The sequence below is a fragment of the Hyperolius riggenbachi genome, chromosome 12 (genome assembly GCF_040937935.1).
Source record: "Hyperolius riggenbachi isolate aHypRig1 chromosome 12, aHypRig1.pri, whole genome shotgun sequence".
Lineage (NCBI taxonomy): Eukaryota > Metazoa > Chordata > Amphibia > Anura > Hyperoliidae > Hyperolius > Hyperolius riggenbachi.
Genome location: NC_090657.1, coordinates 91,547,812 through 91,564,644, shown reverse-complemented (window position 1 = coordinate 91,564,644; position 16,833 = coordinate 91,547,812). Strand labels below are relative to the sequence as shown.

Here is a 16,833-nt window from a genome sequence, read left to right as displayed (position 1 = left end):
CCCAGAGTCCAATGAGTACCTTTAGCATTTCACAGGTCATTTTGAAACATTTGGTTTCAAGACTACTACTCACGGTTTAGGGCCCCTAAAATGCCAGAGCAGTATAGGAACCCCACAAATGACCCCATTTTACAAAGAGGACATCCCAAGGTATTCCGTTAGGAGTATGGTGAGTTCATAGAAGATTTTATTTTTTGTCACAAGTTAGCGGAAAATGACACTTGGTAAAAAAAACCCAATAACAATCATTTTCCGCTAACTTGTGACAAAAAGTAAAATCTTCTATGAACTCACCATACTCCTAATTGAGTACCTTGGGGTGTCTTCTTTGTAAAATGGGGTCATTTGTGGGGTTCCTATACTGCCCTGGCATTTTAGGGGCCCTAAACCGTGAGGAGTAGTCTTGAAACCAAATGTCTCAAAATGACCTGTGAAATCCTAAAGGTACTCATTGGACTTTGGGCCCCTTAGCGCAGTTAGGGTGCAAAAAAGTGCCACACATGTGGTATCGCCGTACTCAGGAGAAGTAGTACAATGTGTTTTGGGGTGTATTTTTATACATACCCATGCTGAGTGGGAGAAATAACTCTGTAAATGGACAATTGTGTGTAAAAAAATCAAAAAATTGTCATTTGCAGAGATATTTCTCCCACCCAGCATGGGTATGTGTAAAAATACACCCCAAAACACATTGTACTACTTCTCCCGAGTATAGCGATACCATATGTGTGACACTTTTTTGCAGCCAAACTGCGCTAAGAGGCCCACAGTGCAATGACTACTTTTAGGCTTTACAGGGGTGCTTACAATTCCGCACCCCCCAAAATGCCAGGACAGTAAACACACCCCATAAATGACCCCATTTTGAAAAATAGACACTTCAAGGTATTCATTGAGGGGCATGTTGAGTCCATGGCAGATTTCATTTTTTTTTGTTACAAGTTAGCAGAAATGGAAACCTTTTTTTTTTTTTTTTTTTTGTGACAAACTGTCATTTTCCGCTAACTTGTGACAAAAAATAAAATCTTCTATGAACTCACTATGCCTCTCAGTGAATACTTTGGGATGTCTTCTTTCCAAAATGGGGTTATTTGTGGGGTATTTATACTATCCTGGAATTTTAGCACCTCATGAAACATGACAGGTAGTCAGGAAAGTCAGAGATGCTTAAAAATGGGAAAATTCACTTTTTGCACCATAGTTTGTAAACGCTATAACTTTTACCCAAACCAATAAATATACACTGAATGGGTTTTTTTTCATCAAAAACATGTTTGTCCACATTTTTCGCGCTGCATGTATACAGAAATTTTACTTTATTTGAAAAATGTCAGCACAGAAAGTTAAAAAAATCATTTTTTTGCCAAAATTCATGTCTTTTTTGATGAATATAATAAAAAGTAAAACTCGCAGCAGCAATCAAATAGCATCAAAAGAAAGCTGTATTAGTGAGAAGAAAAGGAGCCAAAATTCATTTAGGTGGTAGGTTGTATGAGCGAGCAATAAACCGTTAAAGCTGCAGTGGTCTGAATGGAAAAAACAGCGCTGGTCCTTAAGGGGGGGTAAAGGCTGAGTCCTCAAGTGGTTAAGCATAGTTGAGCATGCATGAGGAGTAGAGCAGAATGCATTGCATGTAACGTACTATTAGTGCTTTTACCTCAAAGATTCCCAATCAATCCAGCAGAATAAGCTCTTAGCAAATATATATCACAGTTTCAGCTGTGATATTTTGTATTTTCTTCATTACTACTATACCACATTCCCTTAAAATTGAATACGTTGGCATATTTACTACAGATAAAATGTAAAATTGTTAAATCTGTTTTATTGAGAGTATTAAAACAGCATAAAAAAGGCATACAGTCATTTCAACAATGAAACAGGAGGACCACAAGGTCTCAATTTGAACATACAAACATAAAAACACTGCTCAAAACACTGTACATAGCTGTTACAACAGTATTGCTTAGCATACCTCTGATATGAGAAAACAAAAGAGGAAAAAAAAGTGAGAGTAGAGTAAGAAAAAAAGAGAAAATAACAAAAGCATGGTGGAAGTCACGGGGTCCCGAACCTTCTTCAGACCTCCCACCAAAGCAAGGAAAAAGGGAGAGGGACAAGAAAAATAGAGGGAAAGCGTGAAGAATGCACAGAAAAAACAAACAAACAAAAAGGATACCCAAACATAAACTGAGACAATATTAAAAATCCAGTAGAATCACAACTCCACAAACTAGACACATAAAAAATATATATATACGTTATATAACTCTGAATAGTAGAGGTTAATAATAATAGAGGCGCTGTGAAAAAAGGGCGCAGGATAACGCTGAAATCATTGTTCTTCGGCAATGATAAGGAAAATATAGGTTTGCAAGTAAATATAGGTTAAAGTTAGCAATTGTTTCTAAAGTCATTTTTAATGATTTAAGTATTGCAAAGCCAGATATTTAGGTTAGTTTTATCATTTCTTCATCTTTATCTGAAATAAAGTAATGGATATATTAAAATGACGGTAATAAAAATGTGTGTCGGGTGAAATCACAAAATATGGTATATAGCAATGAAAAAGAAAATATATTTACAGTCGTAATAAGCATAGTAAAACAGTGTTAAATATTACAGATATTTTACTTCTACTAAACCTAACCCTATTCTCACACAAAACCCTCTCTCTACCTATCTCTAGCACTTATACCCCCCTAACCCAGAGACCCCCATGGTGGTGCCTAACCCTAAGATCCCCCCTGGTGGTGCCTAACCCTAAAGGTGCGTACACACGCTTAGCGGATCGTTCAGAAACAGCCTTATCAATCTGCAGACAGACTGTACACATGCACTACTGTCAGGAGAACGACCGCCCAGCGGGAGGGTCTGACGGACCAGTCGTTCTCTGTAGTAGTGCGTGTGTACGCAACTTTAGACCCCCCTGGTGTTGCCTAACCCTTAGACCCTTCCCCCGGGGGTGCCTAAACCTTAGACCTCCCATGGTAGTGCCTAACCCTTAGACCTCCCTGGTGGTGCCTAACCCTAAGATCCTCTCTGGTGGTGCTTAACTCTAATACTCACCTGGTGGTGCCTAACCCTAAGACCCCCCTTCCTGACACCTAACCCTAAACCTTCTTTCCCTGTTGCGAATACAAAAAGTGGTATATTTGTAAGGTAATACATTTAAAAATGATAATTTGCAAAATTATAATTCTCAAAATGAATTTCCATATGTTAAAACAGTTAAAATGATGATGATTTACAAAAAAAAATTATAATTGTCAAAATTAATTTGTAACAATGTTTTACAAACCACTAATTTTTAAAATGAAAAATGTCCCACTATTTAACGGTTTAACAAACCAAACCACTAATTCTCAAAACAAAAAAATCCCACTATTGAATGGGCGCCCGAATCATCCAGTTTTGCGTCCAATAGCCGATATTTAACATTAGAGTTAATGGCGGCACCGAATTTGTCTACTTCTCATTAGCGCCCGATTTTCCTGCTCCCCCCTGAATAACATACTTTAGATACGAGTGTAAGGAAAGTATACAAGACTATACTAGTCTATACTATGCTATCGAAGCCTCCTCCTATGGGATGGCCACCAGGCCAGAGTACTACTCAAAGGGTATGACATCTATGATAAAAGTACGCTATGCCTCCCACTCAACACTCAGGATGGAAACTGTGTGGAATAGGCCAAGAGCACAATGTCATCTGGAACAGAGTTCTCTAGAATAATAAACAATCAGAATCCTTAAAGAGAACCCGAGGTGGGTTTGAAGATTATTATCTGCATACAGAGGCTGGATCTGCCTATACAGCCCAGCCTCTGTTGCTATCCCAAACCTCCCTAAGGTCCCCCTGCACTCTGCAATCCCTCCATAAATCACAGCCACGCTGCTGACAAACAGCTTGTCAGAGCTGGCTGTGTTTATCTCTATAGTGTCAGTCTGCTGCTCTCCCCGCCTCCTGCAGAACTCCAGTCCTCGCCTGCATATCTTCCCTCCCTGCTTATTGGAGGGAAGGGACGGGGGCAGGGACCGGAGCTATGCAGGAGGCGAGGGAGCCGCTGAGACTGACACTACAGATGTAAACCGAGCCTCACACCATGGCTGTGATGTATGAGGGATTGCAGAGTGCAGGGGGACCTTAGTGGGGTTTGGGATAGCAACAGAGGCTGGGCTGTATAGGCAGATCCAGCCTCTGTATGCAGATAACATTCTTTAAACACACCTCGGGTTCTCTTTAAGAAAGAGACCTTCCAGAGCCAGATAAGTTTCCCTGAAGTGTATCCAACATAGATCGAATACTTAAAATATGTTTTTTTATTGTTTCATTGAAAATGTAGTTTTTTAAGACTGAATGGGAAATACCGTAAATATGCTGAGAGTATCTAAAATTATTAAAAGCATATTTTTTTCATTTGTGTGACTGTACACTTAGATAATCATTTAATAAGAGTACATCTAATAAAATTTTACGAGCATAGAAGGTGTACACACGAGTTCCTGCTCTGACTACACAGATCATGTGTCACAGCTGTACCACATGCATTTCAAAATAATATTGAACTGAATATTATCCCAAATACACAGTTGCATGTTTTTTTTTGTTTTTTAAATTGAACAGGTGCTTTTTAGCATTTATTTTATTTAGGTTTATCTCTACAAAAATGAAAAATATGTACTGTATGAGTGAAACACATTGTTTTAAAGGATTTCACATTGAAAGATAAAAATATTAAAATATATATGTAAAACCTGTGTCAAAATACTGTGATGTAAAGCAAATCTGTGAAAATATTTTACACATTTCTAACTTAGACAGTAATACCTCTGTTATCCAGAACGCAGTTAACCAGAAGTCTCGAGCAACCAAGATTCCTGGCCTTGCAGGATGCATAAATCTACTTTTACACGTCTCTATACGTTAATAAACCTCTGTTACACCCAGTTAAGTCTGACCTTAATTGACCTTAAACATTAAGAGCTGGTTCACACTAAGGGCCATATGCAATTCACTTTTTCACCTGAGTTTTCTCCTAGGAGATAATTTTTCATCTTCAGTTTATAATAACTTTTCAGCACTTTGCAATAGAAAAATTACCAACAAGTACTTTAAAAAGCGCTATCAAAATCATTTCAAGTTTTTATTTGCTTGGTGGTGGTTTAAAAGGCATTTTGTTGACACGTTTGAAAATTTCACCTAGGAGAAAATTGAAAAAGTGAATTGCATATGGCCCTAGGTCCGGAAACGTATCCGTGGCTCAGTTTTTCAGCCCTGACTAAAACCGGAGCCACGGATAGCAATGTTAAAAATAGCAGCCGTTTTCACCCAAGAGAAAAACGGATCCATCTGCGTTTGCAGGGACCCTGTTTTCAAAACCTGAATGGAAGGTCCGGATCTGCTGCATTTTCACACAACGGATCTGGACCCTGATACACACAGGGGTAGTGGCAGGCAATGGGAAAACGGATTTCCCTCTACACAGGCAAATTTTGACCACAGCCTAGTGGGTGGGAGAGGGGGTCACCATGCTGGAGGGTGATAGCATGCAGGACGGGGTGGCAGCAGTCAGCGGGGAGAGGGGACGTCCCCATCCTCACCCCATCATCCCCGCTACCCCTCCAGCTAGTTTAGCAAAACTTGTTACAACATATAGCAGGGATCCAGGGCCAGGCCGAGGCAAAGGCGAGAGAGGCTCCAGCCACGGGGCGCAGTGTAGGAGTGGGCGCACAACTCACTCAGCTATCATTCCCCTATTGTTGTTGAAGCAGAGATAAATAAGAAAATAGGATACATAGCAGTGACTGCAAGCCAGATAACTAGAGATTAAGGTGTTGGAGGGTTGGGGGCCCTGGGGCACCTCTTAGTCTAATAGCAATCAGTGTGTGATGGCTGGGGGGGCAGGGATGGAGGGGCGCACTTTGGTGTCTCAGCCTTGGGTGCTGGAGGACCTTGTCCCGACTCTGCCAGGAGCTTACCTACTTACCTACTTCTTCGTTTACGATCCGGTTCTTTTTAATGAATCGATTCGAATAAATCGGTTCATTGAAAAGAGCCAAACTTCCCATCACTAGAGTCACTGCCTGCAATGCCGCCCTCTAAATTATATCGAGACAGTATGTAGCAAGCACCTATGGAGGACCGAGGACAAAGTGAGACGTGCTCTCCACTCCAGTCACCTGTGCACTGCAGGTATCTTCACAAATAGGCGTCAGCACCGTCTTCAATAAATAATAATAATAATTCTTTTATTGGTATCAAAGCATAAAAGCAAGGAGATCAAGCAACCAGCGACAGCTCCGCTGTTTCGGGCAGTCTGCCCTTTCTCAAGCTGTTAAAGCATGTCCTCCACATCTAAAACTGACCTAGTGTTCATTTATATAATACTCCAAAAGAGTCAGGTGACCATGATGCGACCAATCCCACGCGTGAGGCCGCCGGCGGACCTGATGGGAAACTATCAGCCCAATATTTAAATTACATTCACTCCCCGTCCCTCATGGTATCAGTTTCCAAACTACGGCGGGGGATGGCAGTTTGGATACTGATACCATGAGGGGCGGGGAGTGAATGTAATTTAAATATTGGGCTGATAGTTTCCTATCAGGTCCGCCGGCGGCCTCACGCGTGGAATTGGTCACATCATGGTCACCTGACTCTTTTGGAGTGTTATATAAATGAACACTAGGTCAGTTTTAGATGTGGAGGACATGCAGCTTGAGAAAGGGCAGACTGCCCGAAACAGCGGAGCTGTCGCTGGTTGCTTGATCTCCTTGCTTTTATGCTTTGATACCAATAAAAGAGCTTATTTATTGAAGACGGTGCTGACTCATTGGAACGCCCTCTAAATTATAGAGGGCGGCATTGCAAGCAGTGACTGTAGTGATGGAAAGTTTGGCTCTTTTCAATGAATCGATTCATTCGAATCGAGTCATTAAAAAGAACCGGATCTTGAACCAAAGGAGTAGGTAAGTAGGTAAGCTCCTTGTTCCCTACTATACATTGTAACAAGTTTTCCTAAACTAGCTGGAGGGGTATTATTATTTATTATTTATTGTATTTATAAAGCGCCAACATATTACGCAGCGCTGCACAATAGATAAATGGGTTAACATACAGGTAGAACATACGGAAACTCACAACAAAACAAGATCATGCAAATGATTTGATAACAATACAGTGTCATAGGTCAAGATAGAGACTGTTCGAGTCTACAAGAAGGGTGGTTGTGAGTAAGATTGCATAATCAAGATGGGTACATTAGGGAGGATGGCCCTGCCAGAGGCTTACAATCTAAAGGGTTTGGAGGGTCTGGGGAAGGGGGACCCAGGTGAGGGAGGTTGGGGGACGTCCCCCCTCCCCGCTGACCGCTACCACCCCCATCCTGCCTGCTATACCCCTCCAGCATGGCGGCTGCCTCTCCCCCATGGCTGGGCATACATTTCCACAGACTGGAAATATATGCTGCAAAAATATCATTTTTAGGAAAAACGGGGGAAGGAAAAAAAAAAGTTTAGAAAAACTGATCCATGTAAAATGTATCTGATCTGCAACGGACCAGTGTGGACCTAGCCTAATACAGAGTTTATGGTAATTATACAGTGTGGGGTGTTTTTTTTAACTAGGCCTATTTTTAATATTGACTCTCAAGCAACCAAAAACTATGCTAAGGGCTGGTGCACACCAAGAGAACTTCTGAGCGTTATTCAGAAAGCCAGCGCTTTGAAAAGAGCTTGGCTTCACCCTATGAGAGTGTTCCCACAGCCGTGTTGTGATTTTTCTAAAATCGTAAACCCGCTGCATGTTGCATTTTTTGGAGAGATTCAGCTTTAATGAATGAGCAAAAACGCTCACTCATTCAAAAATCGCTTTACAAAATTGCTATCTCAAATCGCTCAGAACTAGCGATTGCAATAGCGATTTTGGTGTGCACTAGCCCTTACATGGCATCAGTCAATCCCTGTTGGCGCCAGATGAGGGTTTTACTGTAGTTTTTACTGTAGTTGCTTGTCCAGGCTATTCTTCTTTGCAATTACATTTCTTTGTTGTAAGGGTGTATGAAATGAGACTTATTATACATTTATATAGCGCTGACATCTTGCACAGCACTTTTGCAGAGTACATAGTCATGTCACTAAATGGTCCATACACGCATCATCTTTTCTGATAAATTTTGGACCGATTTGATCATGTTGATAGAATATGCCAGTAATCTATTGTTCCAGCAAATCTGGTCAATTGACTTTTGTTCAGTTTGTGCAGTTTATCGATCAAAAATCTAATTGGACATGTTGGCAAATCTGTGTTTAAGGGGGACAGGGCAGGAGCAGTGGAGGATTTGAAAAAGCCGCAAGCTAATTTAGGCGCAACGTTAAATAACTAAGCCTAAAGTATACTTATTTATGCTGAAGCTAACACCCTCCTTTTACTGTACCTGTTTTGAATGCAAGGTGTGTAATCTGCCCGTTATTCGAGCTCTGCACACTTGTGCAAGTGGTCAATTCAGGTGCAGCGTCTGTTTGGAAGCGCTGCCATTACCTTCTGCTGTACAAAAAACATAAGTATACTTTAGGCTAGCTGCCTTCATGGGCTTCAGTTTGCATTCAAATTCTTAGAATAGTGATTAGTACCTAATTTGTATCTGATTTGTATTCAAGGTGTGTATTTAGCCTCAGGGGGGCTCTGCACATCACTCTAGGGGTTTGATTCACAAAAGAGTGCTGACTGTTAACACGGCCGTTTTCGCTCTAATTTTCCCATTGCGCGCGATCGCGAATTTTCACACGAAACGATAACGTTTTCGCGCGCAAATGCGAATTTTCGCGTGAAAACGTTATCGCTTTCACTGGATAATTCGCGTTTCTGCGCAAAAACATTATCATTTCACGTGAAAATTCGCGATCGCGCGCAATGCGAAAATTCGCACGAAAACGGCCGTGCTAGCAGTTAGCACTCTTTTGGGAATCAAGCCCTAGGTTTCATTTCATTTGCAGCCTGTGAGTGCTGCCAATCGCTTGCTGTCTTAAAAATAAATAAAACAAAAGTAGAACTTTACCCTTGCATAATGTCTAATTCCTGGTGCGAGAGAAAGCACTGCTGATTTAGATCAGTGTAACCCTTGCCATGTAGCAATCTTAGAGAATTACATTTACTGTAACTCAGAGCTGACCATTTATAGCACTAATGGTAGCTCTATAGCTAGGAAAACTATTTCTTGTGTAAATATTTTTAATTTCTAACTTTACAAAATGGAATGATATCCCACATTAATGTTAGACAGTTTCTTAAGTCCTCAATACACACCAGACAACACCATTTATTCATTCCATGACAATGTCTAGGTTTTTGCATTTGACAATAGCTGAACTCCAATTCTCTCTCCGACTTTCTTTAATTCCAGTGGGCTAATGTATCCGGCTGCTGGCTAGGTGATATTTAAATGTCATTACAGCACTCTTCAAAGGAAATTAAATTATATGCAAATGTATACACTTTACATAGGGTGGTATTTCTCAGCAGACCGAATGTGTAAACAAAAGTGATCCACATAAAATCTACTAGTTAAGATCACTACCATGTCCGCATACCCAAATGTTTACTATATCAGAGTTTACTATAACGAGATCATACTGTATAACAGATAATCCAAGATGGATAAACAGTAGACATCTCTTGAGCTCTCCCAAGCACTGAAAGAAGAAGCCAGATTTTGCCATATGATACATACTTTCTCGTCCAGATAGGCTGCGTGCACTCCCGTGGGTCGCGCGCGCTCCCGCCGCCGGCCATTAGCCCAGCGATCAATGAATGGGATTATAGATCCCATTCATTGATCGAAGCCCCCCACAGAAAAACTGACAGCCTCTTACCAGAGGCTGCTGTTTTTCTGAGTCACAAAAAGTTTGCCGTCCTCCTAATGCTTCCTGGAAGCATACGATCACACTTCCAGGACTTTTTGGCTGTGGCCATCTTGTGGCCAAGTAGTAAAACTACACCCACATCCATTTTTTATTAAATAAATACATTTTTTTACATTTAAAATTAGCTGTTTACCCCCCCACACCAAAAATTACCCAAATAAAATTTTTAATAAAAAAAAAATGTAAAAAATTACAATAAAAAAAACCAAAAAACATAAATGGTTACCTAAGGGTCTGAACTTTTTAACCTCCTTAGCGGTAACCCCGTGTGTGACACGGGGTAAGCCGCCGGAGGGTGCCGCTCAGGCCCTGCTGGGCCGATTTTCATAATTTTTTTTTTGCTGGACGCAGCTAGCACTTTGCCAGCTGCGCCAGCACCCCGATCGCCGCCGCCGCGCGCCCGATCACCGCTATCCGGTGTGGCGCGCGGCCCCCCCCCCAGACCCCTGCGCTGCCTGGCCAATCAGTGCCAGGCAGCGCCAAGGGGTGGATCGGGTCTCCCAATGACATCCCGACGTCGGTGACGTCATCCCGCCCCGTCGCCATGGCGACGGGGGAAGCCCTCCAGGAAATCCCGTTCTTTGAACGGGATTTCCTGATCGCCTATCGCCGGAGGCGATCGGCGGGGCTGGGGGGATCCCGCTGAGCAGCGACTATCATGTAGCGAGCCCTGGGCTCGCTACATGATTTAAAAAAAAATAAATAAAAAAAAAACTGCTGCGCTGCCCCCTGGCGGTATTTTTCATACCGCCAAGGGGGTTAAATATGCATGTCAAAGGAGTATGTTAATATAATTTTTTTAATTATGGGCTTGTAAATAGTGATGGACGTAAAAAAAAAATGCACCTGTATTTCCAAATAAAATATTGGCGCCATACATTGTGATAGGGACATAATTTAAATGGTGTAATAAGCGGGACAAATGGGCAAATAGAATACATGGGTTTTAATTATGGTAGCATGTATTAATTTAATTAATAATATTAATTAACTATAATGGCCAAAAACTGAGAAATAATGATTTTTTTCTATTTCTTTCTTAATATTCCTGGTAAAATGGATTTAGAATAAATTAATTCTTAGTAAAATGTATCACCCAAAGAAAGCCTAATTGGTGGCGGACAAAACAAGATATAGATCATTTAATTGTGATGAGTAGTGATAAGTTATTGGCAAATTAATGGGAGGTGAAAGTTGCTCAGATGCAAAAAATAAACAACCCTGTGGGCTTAAGTGGTTAAAGAGAATCTGAAGCAAAAAAATGTGCTACTTTTACCTTTTAATTCACTTCAGTACTCTCATCAGCTGTAAACCACCGCATCCCCGTCGAAAAACAAGGGCTGCAGACCCCCCCAAATCCCCAGGGGGAATCTGGCCGGCGTTGCCTGAAGAGGAAGACCTCTCTGCTGTAGCTCTGCCTCTTCTGATGTCAATAGCGGTGGATCGCCGCCTCTTCCCGCCCCTCTCACTCTTCCTTCACAGGGAGAGGCGACGATTCGCGCGGCGATTGATGGCAGGAGAGGCAGAGCTACAGCTCATAGCTCTGCCTCTCAGGGCAGCACAATCCACAACCAAGTTGGTTGTGGATATTTACCCGGGGATTTGGGGGATCTGCAGCCCTCGTTTTTCGGCAAGGATGCGGCGGTTTACCGCTGATGAGACTTCTGAAGCGAAGTAAAAGGTAAATATAGCAAAAAAAAAAAATCACTTTAGAGTCTCTTTAAAAGAGCCCAACTATGGATTGGGTTTCAATAATAGATTTCCTATCAAACATAATGAGACACACACAAAGAACATTTATATCACACTTTTCTTCTGGCGGACTCAAAGCACCAGAGCTGCAGCCACTAGGGCGTGCTCAGTAGGGGCAGAATAGGTGCTGGCTTACTGAACAGAAAGAGCTGAGAAGGAGAACAGAGAGAAATGCACCCTGTATGTATTTAGAGATTTTAGCCTGTTTAATTCCCTCTCATTTGTGTCTAATCACAAGTTGTAATTTGATCTCTCCCCGTGTCACATGACTGCATCGGCAGAGATGGCAGATAAGCTCATTTGAATGCACAGGCTGTTAACAATATGTCTGCTTCCATGAATCAGGAGGTAGAGACGCTGCGGATTTATTTCAGGATTTGGATCAGCTGTAACAAAGAAATGTTTTTCTGTAAAAGGTTATTCTGCTGTTGTGTATCTTTTAGAGCAGAGAGGATGTTCTGAGTTCAGGTCCAATTTACTTCTGATATAGTATACTATATCTACTCCAGATTAGAATATTAAAGGATTTTATGGGGTAAGATTAGAGTATTGGGTTACAATACAAAATATTTTTGCCGTTTTGTATAGAAAACATTCAAACCCCAAATCTCAAAATCTATATATGTATGATATTTATATCAGGACCTTAGCCTTACAGTATTATTCCTGCCCAGAAGCAAATACTATTAACTACAGTTATATGTTACAAACAGGTGCCTTCCATAGTTGAAGTCAGTCAGTCAATCTCAAATGTTCTGTTGAATACTCCATGAAAATGTGCTTTTCACACCAAAGCAAACCTTGTCCTTAATAAGCCTGAACGACGCTGTAAAAAATGGAGAGGCTTTAAACTGATTGATTTCATAAAGGAGACAATGAGGCAGTGTGAGAGGAATCTGTCTGCATTGTTGAGCAATACAGGCCATGAAACCTAAACCTCTCAGAGTTACGTCAAACGTGTTATTTTAGTGTGTGCGAGCTGTGAATGAAGACGGACTGAGTCACGTTGTTATGTAGAGGAATATTTACCAATAGTGTGACATGTGACCCAGGGGCTAGGAATGTAAGACATGCTTGGACCGTTATATGGAAGTATAAAAGCACTTGGAATTTATAGACACCCCAGAACAGACTGAAGCCTGTAATCATACTACTGCTGCTGCTACTACTGCAGAGCAGGTCCTTCAACAAAATGCTGTGCCTTCAGCTGCAGAGGACTGCTGTACCCTTGAGGCCCATTCTACAGCCAGTGTGGCCATTGTCAGTGGATGTCTTCTCTAGAATGGAGGAGGACATGATCAGGACAGTAGAAGGCATAAAAGCTGATATTAGACACATGGAGCAGTTCCACCAACAGCTGATGCGGGAGATGACTTGCGAAGACAAGAAAATTCTACCAATGATAACCAGCAACGATATGACATCTGCAGAAGGTGGATTTCTGTTGAATCTTGGAGTTCAGGGCTTTTGTCCTCAAGAGCTCATTGTCAAGGTGCTGGGGAAGAAGCTATTGGTGACTGGAACCAAGGAAACAAAAAATGAGGATGGAAAAGGCTCCTACTCCTACAAATGCCAGATCTTCAGGAATGAAACTGATCTTCCTCAAGACATAAGGGCGGAGGACATCAGCTGCACATTGACTACAGATGGTCAACTGCGGATAGAAGCCCCCTGGCGGACCATACCGGCTGTGGAGGAGCGGACTGTGCCCATCCAGCTGACAGCTCCTCAAGGAACGCACCAAAAAGCAGATGATGCCAAGGAAGCAAAAGATGTCAAGGACAAGAAGTAAAGGACTATTCTATATTTATTTATTATACATACTGTAAAGCCTCATTTTATATTTAAATATGTTTTCATTGTTACATATGTTTCTCCAATGATTTTTCTTGTACAGTTATTTATTGCAAATTATTTAATTTCATATAATCATATACGGTACAACTCTTTTTTATGGTATACTAAATAAATGAATGGGTTATTTATTTATAAAACTGTATGATCCCCATTGTTGTTTTTAGGTCTCGCAAAAATTAAATATGTATATATTTTATAACGTAATTTGAACCAAAAACTTGGAATATATGATCAATGCATTTAGTGCAGACATTAGTATAATTACCATAGCTCTTATTTTCCATTCTGTTTTTAAGAAAAATGCCATTTTATTGAACAAAATAAATGGTTTTAGTTTGGCTTTATATATATTGTAATGATTCATATCAAACATTATTTCAGGGTATTTACTTTGTTTGCTTTTATGTGGAATAAAACTCAGTCCCTCTACAATGTCTCTTAAAGAAACTTGTAAGTAGGGGTGTCCAAGGGGAGGTGCCATGAAAGCCCTACCTCTTTAATCCTCTCCTTACTGGTTTCTCAACTTACTTAACCATAAATAATATTTTTTTATCCACATTTCAAGCAAAAAAAGAAAAAAAAGACACTTGAAACATTTTGTTCCTGCATCCTGGATTAAATGCAATATTACTTTGATTGGTCTAGTTATTGTCCTTTTTAGCTTGTTGGATGCGTAAAATGATTTATATAGATAAGGTGAAAAATCAAAATAAAGTAAAATAATTAATTAGAAAAAGTTTGTGAATCTACCCCAAACTTTGCTGCCAGTCAATTGATTAGTGCCGTTGTGAAAAATTAGTTACAGTGGCTGTTGCCCTGAAGCTAATCAACACTCCTGCTGGAAGATAAGGAGTCTCTGGCATGGCCTTATGAAAACAGTACTCCAAGCAGACCACACTGAGGGCCATATGCAATTCACTTTATCTCCTTAGTTTTCTCCAAGTTGATATTTTGACACCTTGTCAATAAAATGCCTTTTATACCCCCAGCAAGAAAGAAAATACACAAAATAATTTTAATAGTACTTGTTCTATGACTTTTGATACTTTTTCAATTGCAAACTGCAAAAAATATTATTTAAAAGAAAAGATGAAAAATTAACACCTAGGAGAAAACTTAGGCGAAAAAGTGAATTGCACATGGAATAAAATAGAAAAAACCGAGAGACCAATATGGTGTAGTATGTTAAAGACAATTGGTAAGTGGTTTAGTGAGAGAATTTATACTCACAAACATGGGTTACCATTCAGGCAACCCTGTAGATGCAGGTGAGGAGATTAGACCTGTCCTCACTCAGGATTAAGAAGTCGCTCTCTGTAATAAAGAAACAAGAAAGGGGGTAGCACTCCCCTCCACCAGGAGTGGACACAGAGTATTTGTATGTAGAACAGAGGCACCAGCAGGATAAAAGTCAATAACATTTTTAAAAATTGCTTGGAGGAAGTGGTGGGCTTGCCTCCCAAAAGCAGACACGAGCTTGTCTTTATATAAATCAATACATTTATTATACGGTACCCCAAAAACAGTGCAACGCGTTTCGCAGGCCCAGCCCGCTTCATCAGGCAATAAACGTGGGGACAAAACAGAATTTCGGCAAACGGAGACGCTGCACCTGCTATTGCCGAAATTCTGTTTTGTCCCCACGTTTATTGCCTGATGAAGCGGGCTGGGCCTGCGAAACGCGTTGCACTGTTTTTTATATAAAGACAGGATCTTGTGTCTGCTTTTGGAAGGCAAGCCCACCACTTCCTCCAAGCAATTTTTAAAAATGTTATTGACTTTTATCCTGCTGGTGCCTCTGTTCTACATACAAATGAATTGCATATGGGCCTGAGTATCATTGCTATGGCTGCATACAAATGCAATTTTAATGTACTGTTAATTTTTTTTAATTCTTAGGCCGTGAGATTTCCCTTTAAACTGTCTGTACTTTAGCATTTTAGGTTTCTATAACTAAAAACACCATTGGAGGTGCCCAAAAAAAGTATAACAAAAATTAAAAACCATTTAAAAAGAAGGTAAGGGGAGCTTACCTTCATAACATTATTGATTGGTTTTTCAGACTTTGATTCAAATATTGTAAAAAATTTCCAACATGTTTCATGACTCTGGGCCACTTCTTCAGGTTAAAACAAAGTGCCTTTAAAAGTAAAAGGTAAAGCTCAGAACTTATACTAGCTACTATATATATTGTCTATATTTGTTCACCAATTGTGGGTAGATCTCTTAGAACAGAATATACCGTATTTTTTAGGCATATAAAACGCACTTTTTAAACCCCCAAAGTGCCTGCTTCTTACTGCATATGCCAAATACAGGGAGTTCCCAACATACGAAAGCCCACTTGTACCGCAATGTCGGGGACTCCCTCTACTGTCACCCTGTGTCCTCTGCTCCTCTCATGTCTCCTGTGCCCCCTCCCCCCCTATAAATAGAAATCAGCAGCAACACGGCTTACAAGATCCAGTGATGATCAGAGACCTCTCCTCTTCCTCACAGCTTCCCTAGTGCTGGCTTCTGCGCTGACATCTGCTGATGACATGATCAGCAGAAGCCGGCATTAGGGAAGGTCTCTGATCGCTGTTGGATTAGGTGAGCCGTGCTGCAGCTGATTTCTATTTACTTAGGGAGTGCAGGAGACATGGGGGGAGCTGAGGAAGACACAGGGAGCATAAGAGGACACATGGGATAGCAATAGAGGACATGGGGACACATGGGAGAGCAAAGGAGGACACAGAGGGGGACAGAAGGGGAGACATGGGGAAGCGGAGGAGGGCATGGGGTGACAGAAGGGGACAAATAGGTGGCAAAGAAGGCCTCAGGGGGACACATAAGGGAGCAAAAGAGGAGACATGTGAGAGCAAAGGACGTCACAGGAGGACAGAAGGGGACCCATGAGAGAGAAAAAAAACAAATCAAAGCTTCTAGTTCATTGTTAATTTATTATCTGCCGGCTAATTTATCTGTAGCTGACAGCTTTTGTTTCTTTTCCTTTCTGTCAGGGGGATATATGCGTTAGGAAAATGTTTTTCTTAATATCTAAAGATGATCAATGCTTCTAGGACATACATGTCAAACTTCGGCCTGTGGGCCAAATCTGGCCCACAGAGCCATCAAATTTGGCCCCCAAGTGGTTTCCCCAGGTTGCATTAGGTTTGGCCTACTCTAGACCACCAGGAAGGCTATATTGATGGTGAAGCCCTAGAACACCAAGGAAGCCATATGGGGGAGGGGGAAAGCACTAAACACCAGGGAACTGTATAAGGGAGTGTCGGGTGCTATTAGACACCAAGGAACTAT

General features: G+C 41.1%; 1 protein-coding gene across 1 annotated transcript; it reads left to right on the top strand.

The window, feature by feature from the left end:
- The first annotated feature begins 12,815 nt into the window (after positions 1-12,815).
- On the top strand, positions 12,816-13,756 carry LOC137541323 (heat shock protein beta-11-like). The gene has a single exon (XM_068262571.1). The coding sequence runs from the start codon at positions 12,869-12,871 to the stop codon at positions 13,466-13,468; it is 600 nt and encodes a 199-aa protein (XP_068118672.1). The 5' UTR covers positions 12,816-12,868; the 3' UTR covers positions 13,469-13,756.
- Positions 13,757-16,833: the final 3,077 nt, after the last annotated feature.